At 46.9% G+C, this 11,713-nt stretch overlaps 1 protein-coding gene across 2 annotated transcripts in view; it reads right to left on the bottom strand.

Moving 5' to 3' along the window:
- Nucleotides 1-11,570, bottom strand: part of PARN (poly(A)-specific ribonuclease) — a 166,655-nt gene extending 155,085 nt beyond the window's left edge. Inside the window, exons 1-6 of one of the 2 annotated variants that reach the window (XM_062179668.1) lie at nt 11,438-11,567; nt 10,970-11,047; nt 7,347-7,426; nt 6,816-6,883; nt 6,650-6,731; nt 3,486-3,546 (exon numbers count right to left, since the gene is read on the bottom strand). In XM_062179668.1, coding sequence (XP_062035652.1) covers nt 3,486-3,546; nt 6,650-6,731; nt 6,816-6,883; nt 7,347-7,426; nt 10,970-11,047; nt 11,438-11,456 — 388 coding nt within the window. In that variant the 5' untranslated portion in view covers nt 11,457-11,567. Of the gene's footprint in view, nt 1-3,485; nt 3,547-6,649; nt 6,732-6,815; nt 6,884-7,346; nt 7,427-10,969; nt 11,048-11,437 lie in introns of both variants that reach the window. The other variant, XM_062179669.1, reaches the window with a different exon arrangement.
- Nucleotides 11,571-11,713: the final 143 nt, after the last annotated feature.

Below are 11,713 nucleotides of genomic sequence, written 5' to 3' on the forward strand. Positions count from 1 at the left end.
CCTGCCGTGCAAGCATCCCATATGGGCACCGGTTCGAGACCTGGCTGCTTCACTTCCAATCCAGCAATGGCCTGGGCAAACAGTAGAAGATGGCCCAAGCCCTTGGGCCCCTGCACCTGCTTGGGAGACCTGGAAGAAGCTCCTGGAGCCTGGCTTTGGATCGGCACAGTTCCAGCTGTTGCAGCCAATTGGGGAGTGAACCAGCAGATGGAAGACCTCTCTCTCTCTCTCTGCCTCTCCTTCTCTATGTAACTCTTTCAAATAAATATATTAATTTAAAAAAAAAAAAAAGAAGAAGTGGTAAAAAAACAGACATCTTGAGAACTAGAAAGGGAATTTCTAGGTCAAAAAGGGCAGGGTCTCTGAGCAGGACTGAGTGCTTGTCTGAAGCTTGTGCCCACAACATGTGATGCCAAATCAGCTCAAGTGTGTCATATTTTCCAGCAACCTGCAGAGGCTCAGAAGTGGAGAAGGTGGCTGTCACATTCAACCAAGGCTGGGCCTTTGCAGAGCAAGCACAACGAAGGGGACAGGGAGGGGAGTGAGAATGGACAACGGGCCATGGGGACACGGACGTCCAGGGAGGAAAGGGGCAGGTAATGGTGGGCAACATGGCGCTGAGATGAAGTACCAAAGTGAGTGAGCGATCACAATGAGGGCAGAGTGCAGGGGGAGGCACTGCAGGTGGTGCCGTGCAGAGAAAGAGGCGAGGCTGCCGACCACTGGTCAGGAAACAGACAAGGCCGAGCATGCCCTGGTCATCCCTGCACACGCTCAGGTCACCAGAATGAGGAGACAGGCAGCAACAGAGAACAGGAGAGTGAACCAGAGCTGTGGCAGCTCAGCAGGCACAGGGTGGCAGGGCTGGGGACACGGCCCTGCAAAGAGGGAAACCAGGATGACACCTGGCCCGGCCTGGCCAGAGAGCAAAAGAAAGAGAGGTGAAACCACGTGCCCTGAGAGGGCTGCAGGGCAAGCGGTAACGAGAAATGCCCACTGGTTCCTGCTCAGACAAGGACACCTCAAAGACGGCCAGAACCCGAGTCTGGCACTGAAGAAACCAGCGCGGAGGGAATGACAACACAGGGGATGAGGGCCTGCGTCGGCCGACACAACAGAACCACAGCACAGAGACCAGCCCTGGTGACGGCCGATGGCCTGCAGCCTGACGGTGTTATGATTACAACGTCCCAAGGTTTGACGACGGAACAGTGAGAACGGGGCATGCCCCACCTCGGGGGTTCTCTTCTTTTATCAAAGTGAAACCAGCAGCCTGGGTAACTAAACACACCTATTGGTACTGTTCCAACTGTTCTAAACACATTTGAAACTTCTGTTTTATACTGGCTTTCAGAGTCAAGATTAAGACAGATGAGCAAACAAAAAAATTAAATGAGTAATATCCCAGTGGTGTCACCCAACTGCTTCATGAGTTAAGCAGTTTGGTTTCCCGGGTCCTCCCAATTTTTTTTTAGTATTTTCAAAGATCAAAATTTTCACCAAAGATTAAACACAGTACCCATGAAGCAATTAAGAAATAGGGCATGGGCTCTAAAGGCCTCACAAGATCATACTGAAAAGGGAACTGACCTGAAATCTACCTGTATTTTTTTAAGAAAATCTACTTCACTTGTTGCAATAAATCTCCTTCCTTACTTCACTCATTAGTTCTACACTCATTATTGAACACAATGTACTCAAGTAACTTTTGAAACTTACTGGCTTTATAGCAGTATATAACACTGCTGGGAAAAGAAGGGGTTTTCCCAAACAAGAGGAAAGAAAGCCATTCCTGTATTCACACACCTATTATTCACAAATATGCAAAGGTTGGCTCCCAGATGCACAAGATTCCTGCTGGGCACCAGGGATGTAAATGCAGGAGTCTCAGTCCCTCCTCAGAGGTGCACCAGCCTGCAACACCAGGAGCCTGCCACCCCCACTGTGCAGTCTATGCAGATGTTTCCCTCCCAAGAGAGACCAAGAAACTGCCTCCTATCACAAAGCAAGTGGCGGGGCTGGTGCTGTGGTGTAGCAGGTAAAGCTGCCACCTGCACTGTCGGCATCCCACATAGGTGCCGGTTCAAATGCCGGCTGCTCCACTTCCAATTCAGCTCTCTGCTATGGCCTGGGAAAGCAGTGGAAGATGGCCCAAGCCCTTGGGCCCCTGCACCTGCTTGGGAGATCCAGAAGAAGCTCCTGGCTCCTGGCTTCAGAATGGTGCAGCTCCAGCCCATTGGCAGCCATCTGGGGCATGAACCAGCAGAAGGAAGACCTCTCTCTCTCTCTACTTCTGCCTCTCTGTAACTCTGCCTTTCAAATAAAAAAATAAACATTAAAAAAAAAAAAAAGTGGCAACACAAAAGAGGGTTTTCATTATAGTATTGCTGGAATACAGCTACTTTAAAAAAAAAAATACATTTTTTTATTTGGAAGGTAGAGTTAGACAGAGGCAGAGGCAGAGAGAGAAAAGTCTTCCATCAGCTGGTTCACTCCCCAAACAGTAGGTTAATCTTCTGCCTGCAGCACTGGCATCCCATGGGGCGCCAGTTCTAGTTCCAGCTGCTCCTCTTTCAATCCAGCTCTCTGCTGTGGCCTGGGAAAGCAGCAGAAGATGGCCCAGGCGCTTGAACCCCTGCACCTGTGTGGGAGACCAGGAAGAGGCACCTGGCTCCTAACTTCGGATCAGCGCAGCTCTGGACGTTGCAGACATTTGGTGAGTGGACCAACAGAAGGAAGACCTTTCTCTCTGTCTCGCCCTCCACTGTCTATAACTCTACCTCTCAAATAAATAAATAAATAAACCTTTAAAAATGAAAAAATTAAAAAAAGATGTATTTATTTATTTGAAAGATAGTTACAGAGATGCAGAGGCAGAGAGAGATCTTTCATCTGCTGGTCCACTCCCCAAACAGCCAATCCAAAGCCAGGAGCCAGGAGCTTCCTCCAGGTCTCTCACGCAGGTTCAGGGTCCTGAGGACTTGGGCTGTCCTCTACTGCCTTCTCAAGTTACAGTAGAAAGCTGGATCGTAAGTGGAGCAGCTGGGGCTCAAAACGGCACCCATATGGGATGCCGGCACTGTAGATGGAGGCACTGGCCCCAACCATACAGCTACTTTTAAAAGTATTATTCACTCGTTACGCTCCAAGAAAATGGGGAAGTACTCCTGGGTGATGGGTTAGGTAACTAGGTCACACTAGTGGTAGAACAAGTTACACTCATTAAAATCAAGAGTTTGAAAGGCCACATTTGAACTAAATGAAGTAGCATCTACTTTCTTATTCAGTCCACGGCTGATAGGGTTTAAACAAGAAAAACATCAGAAGAGTTTGTAAAAATCCTAAGGCTGCATGTGGTGTACTGGAACTCTAAACTTGTCTCTGACAGCAGACAGACAGTACGAATTCTAAACCAAACCCAGGTTTACTTTGCAGGACATCTAGAAGGTTTATAAGCTCTAAACGTAAATCACGCGTAATCTTACCATTGCAGAAAACTTTATTAAAATCAAATCCTTGGCTTGCTAGGAAGTCGATGCTGGAGCTCTGCAACCAGAACAAACAGAACACACATTGTGGGGACCGCAGGGGCAGGGAAGAGGACAGAAGCAGGACTGTAACTCAGCCACAGAAGCAGCATGCCAAAGATCTGAAGACAGCCACTTATTTCTGCTCCACGGCTGTCAAAACATCTATTCGTTTACTTAAAATATCTAGGTTCTTCTCCTCTACAGCTTATTTTTTAAAAAATCCTTTGTTTCACACTATTTTTTTTTTTTTTTGACAGGCAGAGTTAGATAGTGAGAGAGAGAGACAGAGACAGAGAAAGGTCTTCCTTTTTTCCATTGGTTCACCCCCCAAGTGGCTGCTAAGGCCGGCACGTTGCGCTGATCTGAAGCCAGGAGCCAGGTGCTTCTCCTGGTCTCCCATGCAGGTGCAGGACCCAAGCACTTGGGCCATCCTCCACTGCACTCCCGGGCCACAGTAGAGAGCTGGACTGGAAGAGGGGCAACCGAGACAGAATCCGGTGCCCCAACCGGGACTAGAACTTGGGGTGCCGGTGCCGCAGGCAGAGGATTAGCCTAGTGAGCCGCAGCGCCGGCTCACACTATTTTTTAAAAACCCACTGGGTAAGCAGATTTTCTCCCGACAGACAGAAGGCTCCAGACTTGGACTGCTGTCCGGACTAGGAGGTTTTAAGTAGACAAGAGATGTATTATGTTACCCCATCCCAGATTCAAGTTTAAGGTAGCTCACGTGCACACCTTGTTAAGGCTTCATTATCTGGGTGGCCATTCAGCCTAGCCGTGAAGATGCTGCTAACATGCTCAGGTCAGAATGCCTCTGTCTGAGTCCCAGTTCCAGCTTCCTGCCAATGCAAGTCCTGCAAACCAACTGGCGACAGGGTAGTTGGGTCCCTGAAACCCACATGGGAAACCTGAACTGAGTTCCCAGCTCCTGGCTCCAGCCAGTCAGTCCCAACTACTGCAGGCATTTGGGGAGTGGACCAGTGGATGGGGGTGCGTGCTATCATCTTCTCTCTCAAATATCTACCCTCCTACATATATATATATATATAGGATGTATACACATAGATATCACTGTTCAACTCAAGTTCAGATATTGAAAACTCAGTTATCTCAACGGATGTTCTTATCATCCTGCACTGCAAAACAGTCCATCTCTGACAGATGCCCCAAAAGATGGACTGTGGAAAGGCACTCTGTCCTTCACGACTTCAAAACATCCTACTTTCCTTTATCCCATTAAACTCAGTGTAAAAGACTCATCTAGTCCTTTCTTGACATTATTTTTCAATCAAATCACCCTCTGGATTCATAAGAATAAGTTAATGCCACTGAACAACACATTTAAAAATGGTTAGAATGGTAAATATTACATTATTCATATTTTATAAGTAAAAAAAGCTTTGAGCCAATAAAATCTATTTGTGGTCTACTAGCCACATTTGATTTGTCCTAAATATACCATTTGAGATTCAAGAAATAGCACAGCATTTGGTAGGACTGTGTGAGGCATCTATCAAAATTTTAAACGCTTATGTCCTATTGCTCTATTCCCCTTCTAGGAAATCTGCCCTATGGAAAAATTTTTACATGTACCAAAAGACATACTTTATGGAAACAATGACTATGGCATTGTTTATAATCATCAGACAGCCTCCAAATTCCAATTAAGAAATTAAATAAACTATACAAGGGTCAGGGTTAGCGCACAATGGGTTAAGCCACTGCTTTGCTTACGATGCTGGCATACATATTGGGCATCCCATATAGGAGTGCTGGTTTGATTCCTGGCTACCTTGCATCTGATCCAGCTTCCTGTTAATGTGGCTGGGAAGGCAGTGGAAGACTGCCCAAGTACTCGGGCCCCTGCCACCCATGTAAGAGACTAGGATGGAGTTCTTGGTTCCTGGCTTCAGCCAGGTCCAGCCCTAGCAGGTACAGCCATTTGGAAAATAAACTAGCAGATATAAGATCTGTCCTTCTCTGTCACTTTACCTTTCAAACAAATAAAACTTTTAATAGACAAATAAATTACAAATATTCATGCATGAAACATGAAGAAATTCTGTTCAAGGTAAAGTGCCAAGTTATATAAAACGTGAATATTAGAATTCCATTTCTATTAAAGAAAAATGCCAAAATGCTAAAATTATGTAAGTAGTTTAGCTCCTTCTATCCTTGCATAGGATATGTACATACTATGTTATTTCAGAAAACAAAACTACCTAAGTGGGAAGAAAGAAAATAGGATAGGAAAAAGCCTGCATTGTAGGTTCAACCCAAAGACAAGACATTAAAAATGTGAAATAGAATCACATTACAAAGCCATATTCTCAAATTCTGCTTTGTTAGTGAAAAAGCTCATGTTCTGGCTTCCAACTGCTTGTCTGTGCATCTTATTCCTTAATTCACCCTGAAGTAAAGGGGAGAAGGGAACAATGATGTCATTAATTTACAATCCTAAAGTGAAGGTCACAGAGGTGAAATGATCAGGCCAAAGTCCAAAGGTTGAACCATTTTTTTTTTTCTTTTTCTGCTAGAGAAAGAGAGACAGCGCATGCTCACATCTGCTGGTTCACTCCCCGGATCCCAGCTATGGCTGGGGAGCAGGACTGGGTTGGCCCAAAGAATCAGGAATTCAATCCAGGTCTTTCATATGAGTGGCAGGAACCCACTAACTTGAGCCATCACCACTGCCTCCCAGAGTCTGCATTAACAGGAAGTCGGAGTCAGGAGTTGGAACAAGGTATTGAATTTATGTACTTCAATATAGGATGCAAGCATCTAAACCACTAGTCTAAATGCTCATCCTTGAACCAGCTCTTTGCTATGACCTGGGAAAAACAAGGCCCAAGCGCTGGGGCCCCTGCACCTGCGTGGGAGACCGGAAGAAGCTCCCCACTCCTGGCTTTGGACTAGCCCAGCTCTGACAGTTGCAGCCATTTGGGAAGTGAACCAGTGGATGGAAGACCTCTCTTCCTGTTTCTCCCTCTCTCTGTCTATTAACTCTGCCTCTCAAATAAATAAATAAAAAGTTTAAAAAAAAATTTTTAAAGAGAACTGGGATTCTACATTGCTTCATCAGCAAGTCATAAAACAAAAAACTCATTTATGCTACTAACCTGACAAACAAATTTGACATCTGGCGAGGATCTATTGAAGGGTTTCGGGAAAACATAGAAGTTAAATGACTTTGTTATATACCTGAGAAAATAAGATGAAAGGAGACTTAAGAGGTTACATCACGCCACAATGAAAGAATTCCAACCACTTGTTAAAACAACCTACTTTGAATCTGTGTGGTCATACTTAAAAGTGCAAAGGCCAAACTGAAACAGCAAAAAGTCCATGGAATGCTGGAAAAGGGAAATAAAATATCTGTCACAACAGTGCTGCATATCTGACATGAGCAACAGTATTCTCAATCAGGCAGGCTTTCTGAATTACTCAACTTGACTTTGGAAGAGTACTTCCAATTAGAACAAATCAGAGGTTAGGCCTTAGAAGCACTATAAATTCATATTCTTAATTTTTTCCCAGTTAAGCACTTATCCATCAGCCAGAGCATATTAAGCCTATTTCCAAATGAGTAACATAACCACATATTTCCTACAAATCAGATTAACATCAAAGATATCAAACTTTTCCCAAAATGTTTTCCAGCAAACAATTATTTTTGCTGTTGTTTTAGACATTTGGAGTTGAGAGTAAGTGTTACACTTAGAAAACCTGAATGTGTAAGTTTAATGATTAGATTTCTCTATACCTCAAAGAAGGTCAACATGGGAGTGAAAAAGACTTTTTAGCATATCCACCTGCCTTTTTAAGCTTCTGATATCTTTCTTCTGGAGTGTCAAAACCATTTGTTAATGCAGTTACTGAGGGTCCATCACTGATACCTAAATTTTAAGAAAGAAAATTTTTAATTCATTAATAAGTGATAATATAAAAACACCAGCACACTTTTAAATGCCACTTTAATTTCATGTTTTTATGAATTAAGATTAATTGGGTACTGTACCCCTCATGTTTATAACAGCTCAACTCATGACAGCTAAGATCTGGAATCAATTTAGATGTCCATCAACTGATGATTGGATAAAGAAATTGTATATATACATGATGGAATACTATTCAGCCATAAAAAGGATGATATCCTGTCTTTTGCAACAAAATGGATGCGACTGGACACTATTATGATTAGTGAAATAAGCCAGTCCCCAAAAGACAAATACCATGTTTTCCCTGATTTATGGTAATATACAGAGTACAAATAAAATGTAATGTATATCATTGAAATTGACATTTTGAGATTTGATTGTTGCTTACAGCCCCTGTCTATACTCTTGAGGAACAGCAGTGTTTCTATTTAAAAAAAAAGAAGAAAAAAAAAAAAAGGTTAATTAGAAGTGTTCCCTACCGGATGTTCTCAAAATCAGCATTATTTTCACTAGCTATCAGGCTGAATTCTATAAAGGCTGAAAATCCTCATTTTGAACGTCTGAAATGCTCCCAAACCTAAAACTTTCTGAGTGTCAACATGACAACAAAAGTGGAAAATGGCCAGAACTGCAGTACAGCAGGTTAAGAAATCCATCCGAATGCCAGTTCCAGTCCTGGCGGCTCCGCTTCTGATGCAGCTCCCTGCTAGCGCTCCTGGGAAAGCAGCAGCACGTGGCCCAAGGACTTGGGCCCCTGCCACCCAAATGGGAAACCCGGATGTAGTCTCATGGGAGTTCTGGGCTCCTGGCTTTGGCCCGGCCCACTCAGACTATCACTGTCATTTAGGGAGTGAACCAGTGTTATGAAGACCTCTTTCCCCCATCTTTCCCTTTGTCTGTCACTCCACATTTCCAATAAACAAATCCTTTTTTTAAAAAATAGAAAACAGGCCGGCACCGTGGCTCAACAGGCTAATCCTCCGCCTTGCGGCGCCGGCACACCGGGTTCTAGTCCCGGTCGGGGCACCGATCCTGTCCCGGTTGCCCCTCTTCCAGGCCAGCTCTCTGCTGTGGCCAGGGAGTGCAGTGGAGGATGGCCCAAGTGCTTGGGCCCTGCACCCCATGGGAGACCAGGAGAAGCACCTGGCTCCTGCCATCGGATCAGCACAGTGCGCCGGCCGCAGCGCGCTACCGCGGCGGCCATTGGAGGGTGAACCAACGGCAAAAGAAGACCTTTCTCTGTCTCTCTCTCTCTCTCTCACTGTCCACTCTGCCTGTCAAAAATAAAAAAAAAAAAAAAAAAAAATAGAAAACAACATGCAACCTCATGCACTGAAAACTCAGGCACATTACAATTAGTATACACAGCTGTTCTCAGGCAAACAAAGGGATTTAACAGCTTTGAGTCCCATCACAAGATACCTCATCCTTTATATTACAAAACCAAAATCTGAAACACTTTTGGTTCCAAGCATTTCAGATAAGGGATACTCAATCTGTGACAATAAACTTGTTTTGACTTGAGAATGGGCAGTTCAAGTGTCTAACGTGGGTTTTACAACTATCGCTTAAGAAAATAACCTTTGTGCTTGAGTAAGAATTGCTACTTTCTAAAGGACTAATGCAAAATCAGACATTAACAAATCCTTCAGTGTATTACTGTTAGAGTGCCAGTCTGGGTCAACAGTTTGCAGTGACATCTGTACAAAGTCATTTTTAAGGTAAAGAGAATATTATTTCTGGTGAAAACTCTTAGCTTCCCAAGGAACTGACTCTAGCTAAAAAGTGAATATTTAAAACCAAGGATCAAATTGATTTATGGATGGATTTATAAAGAAGTATATTTTTCTAAACATGTAAAATCAGATAACCAAAGGCGTATCTGTTCACATTGACATTCACAATTTAAAAATTGGTCTTGGGGCCAGCGTTGTGCGGCAGTGGGTTAAAGCCCTGGCCTGAGGGACCGGCATCCCGTATGGGAGCTGGTTCTAGTAGCGGCTGCTCCTCTTCTGATCCAGCTCTCTGCTATGGCCTGGGAAAGCAGTAGAAGATGGCCCAAATCCTTGGACCCCTGCACCCTCGTGGGAGACCTAGCAGAAGCTCCTGGCCCTGACTTCGGATCAGCTCAGCTTTGGCTGCTGTGGCCATTTGGGGAGTAAACCAGTGGATGGAAGACGTCTTTCTCTACCTCTCTCTGTAACTCTTTCAAATAAATAAAAATAAATCTTAAAAAAAAATAAATTAGGCTTCAGGACCAACACTGTAGCCTAGATGGTTAAGCCACCATCTGTGACAAGAGCATTCCACATGGCTGCTGGTTCGAATCCTGGCTGCTCTACTTTCTTTTCTTTAAGATTTATTTATTTATTTGAAATGCAGAGTTACAGAGAAAGCGGAAGAGACAATGAGAGACATTCCATCTGCTGGTTCACTCCCCAAATAGCCACAATGGCCAGAGCGAGGCCAGTCCAAATTCAGGAGCCTCTTCCTTGTCTCCCACATGGTGCAGGGGCCCAAGGACTTGGACCACTTTCCACTGCTTCCCCAGACACATTAGCAGGCAGCTGGATTGGAAGTTTAGCAGCTGAGACTCAAAGTCACGCTCTTATGGGATGCCAGCACTGCACGCGGCGGCCTTACCCTCCAAGCCACAGCTGCTCCACTTCTGATCCAGCTTCCTGCTAATGCATCTGGGAAAGCAGTAGAAAACGGCTCAAATGCTTGGGCCCCTGAACCCATGTGAGAGACCCGGATGCAGCTCGTGGCTTTGGTCCTGACCCAGTCCCAGCTGCAGCAGCCATTTGGGAAACGAAACAGTGGATGGAAAGTCAATCTCTCTAACCCTACCTTCCCAATAAATAAATAAATCTTTCAAAAAAAAAAATAGTCCTTGCACCCCACAACAATAAAAAAAATTTTAAGCACTGGTAGATACACACACACAGACACCTGCTGAGGCAGGCAGTGACTCTTTCCAGGAATGCACAAAGCAATACCCGCATGTCCCTACAAAAGGCTGGCCCTATCTAGCGACAAAAACACACTTTATGATGCCACTTCCACGAATGAGGTATCTAAAATGCCGACACGCTGCCAGCGGACAGGGGCAGGGAAGAATGGACTCCACGTGTAGTTTCAGTCGGGGAACACGGCTGCAGCGGTGGGAATGGACCTGAAGCCACTGTACCGGAAACCAGACAGTCCAAACGGCACATTTTGTGTTGTGTCAATTTCCCCACAAAAGGGGACGGAAAGCCTGACCCTAACCCTCAAGCTTTGCACCGCGCACATGTCAAACTTTCTCAAGCACCCCCAAAGCCTCCGTTTCCGGCTGAACCCCTCAGAGACTGGCCAATGACAAAGCTGCTGCACCCCTTCCTCGCTGTGCAAACGTTAACACTCGGACGATCGGCTCAAGGCTACGCAGGCAGGAGAAGCCGGGGGTCTGGAGGCGGGAGGCGGGAGGGGCCTCCACTAGGCACCGCAGGGCAGGGATACCTGAAAACTCCCCATCGATGGCGAAGAAGTCCGCCTCCTCGATGGCCTGGTACACTTTGTGAAGATTACTCTTAAAATCTGCGGAGAGACCGAGAAGAGGCTCAGAACCGGCGGTCCCGCTCCGGGGCTCCTAAGGGGACACGCTAGGGGCTCCCGAGGCCGCAGGGCCCAGGGCCGGCCGGGATGGGTGATGCCCCAGGGGTGCCTGAGCCGCTCGGGGCGCCCTGGTCGGGGAAGGCGAAGGCCCGGGGTCGGGGCCCGGCGCCGGAGGGCACAAGGCCCCCTAGGGCTGCACCGCCCGCCACAGGACGAGGCCCCAGGAGGCACTCGGGGTGAAGCGAGGGCACAGCCCTGAGGGGGGCTGACTCAGCCCCAGGCCCCGCCAAACCAGCTGGCCGCCGTCTGGGCCTAGCGGGCTGGGAGAGGGGGCCGCGGGGGCCCGCGGGGACGTGCACGGCGGACACGCACTGCTCCGGATTATCTCCATTCCTGCAGAGCGGCCGGCACCCCGGCCTCGCCCGGGCCCGCCTCAGCCGTTCCACTCGCAGAGTTCCGCGGCGAATGCGGCGGCGTCCCCAGCGGCAGCAGCAGCAGCGGAGCCCACACGGCCGCGACTTCCGGAAACAGCGCGCGCCGGCTGCGCCTGCGTCAGCGCTGGCGTCACGGCGGGGGCGGGGCCAAGGCTGGGCTCCCGCGCTCCTCCCAGGGACTGGGGAGGGGGCGTGGCCAGGGGAGTCCCCGGGG

Source organism: Lepus europaeus, chromosome 21 (genome assembly GCF_033115175.1).
Source record: "Lepus europaeus isolate LE1 chromosome 21, mLepTim1.pri, whole genome shotgun sequence".
Classification (NCBI taxonomy): domain Eukaryota; kingdom Metazoa; phylum Chordata; class Mammalia; order Lagomorpha; family Leporidae; genus Lepus; species Lepus europaeus.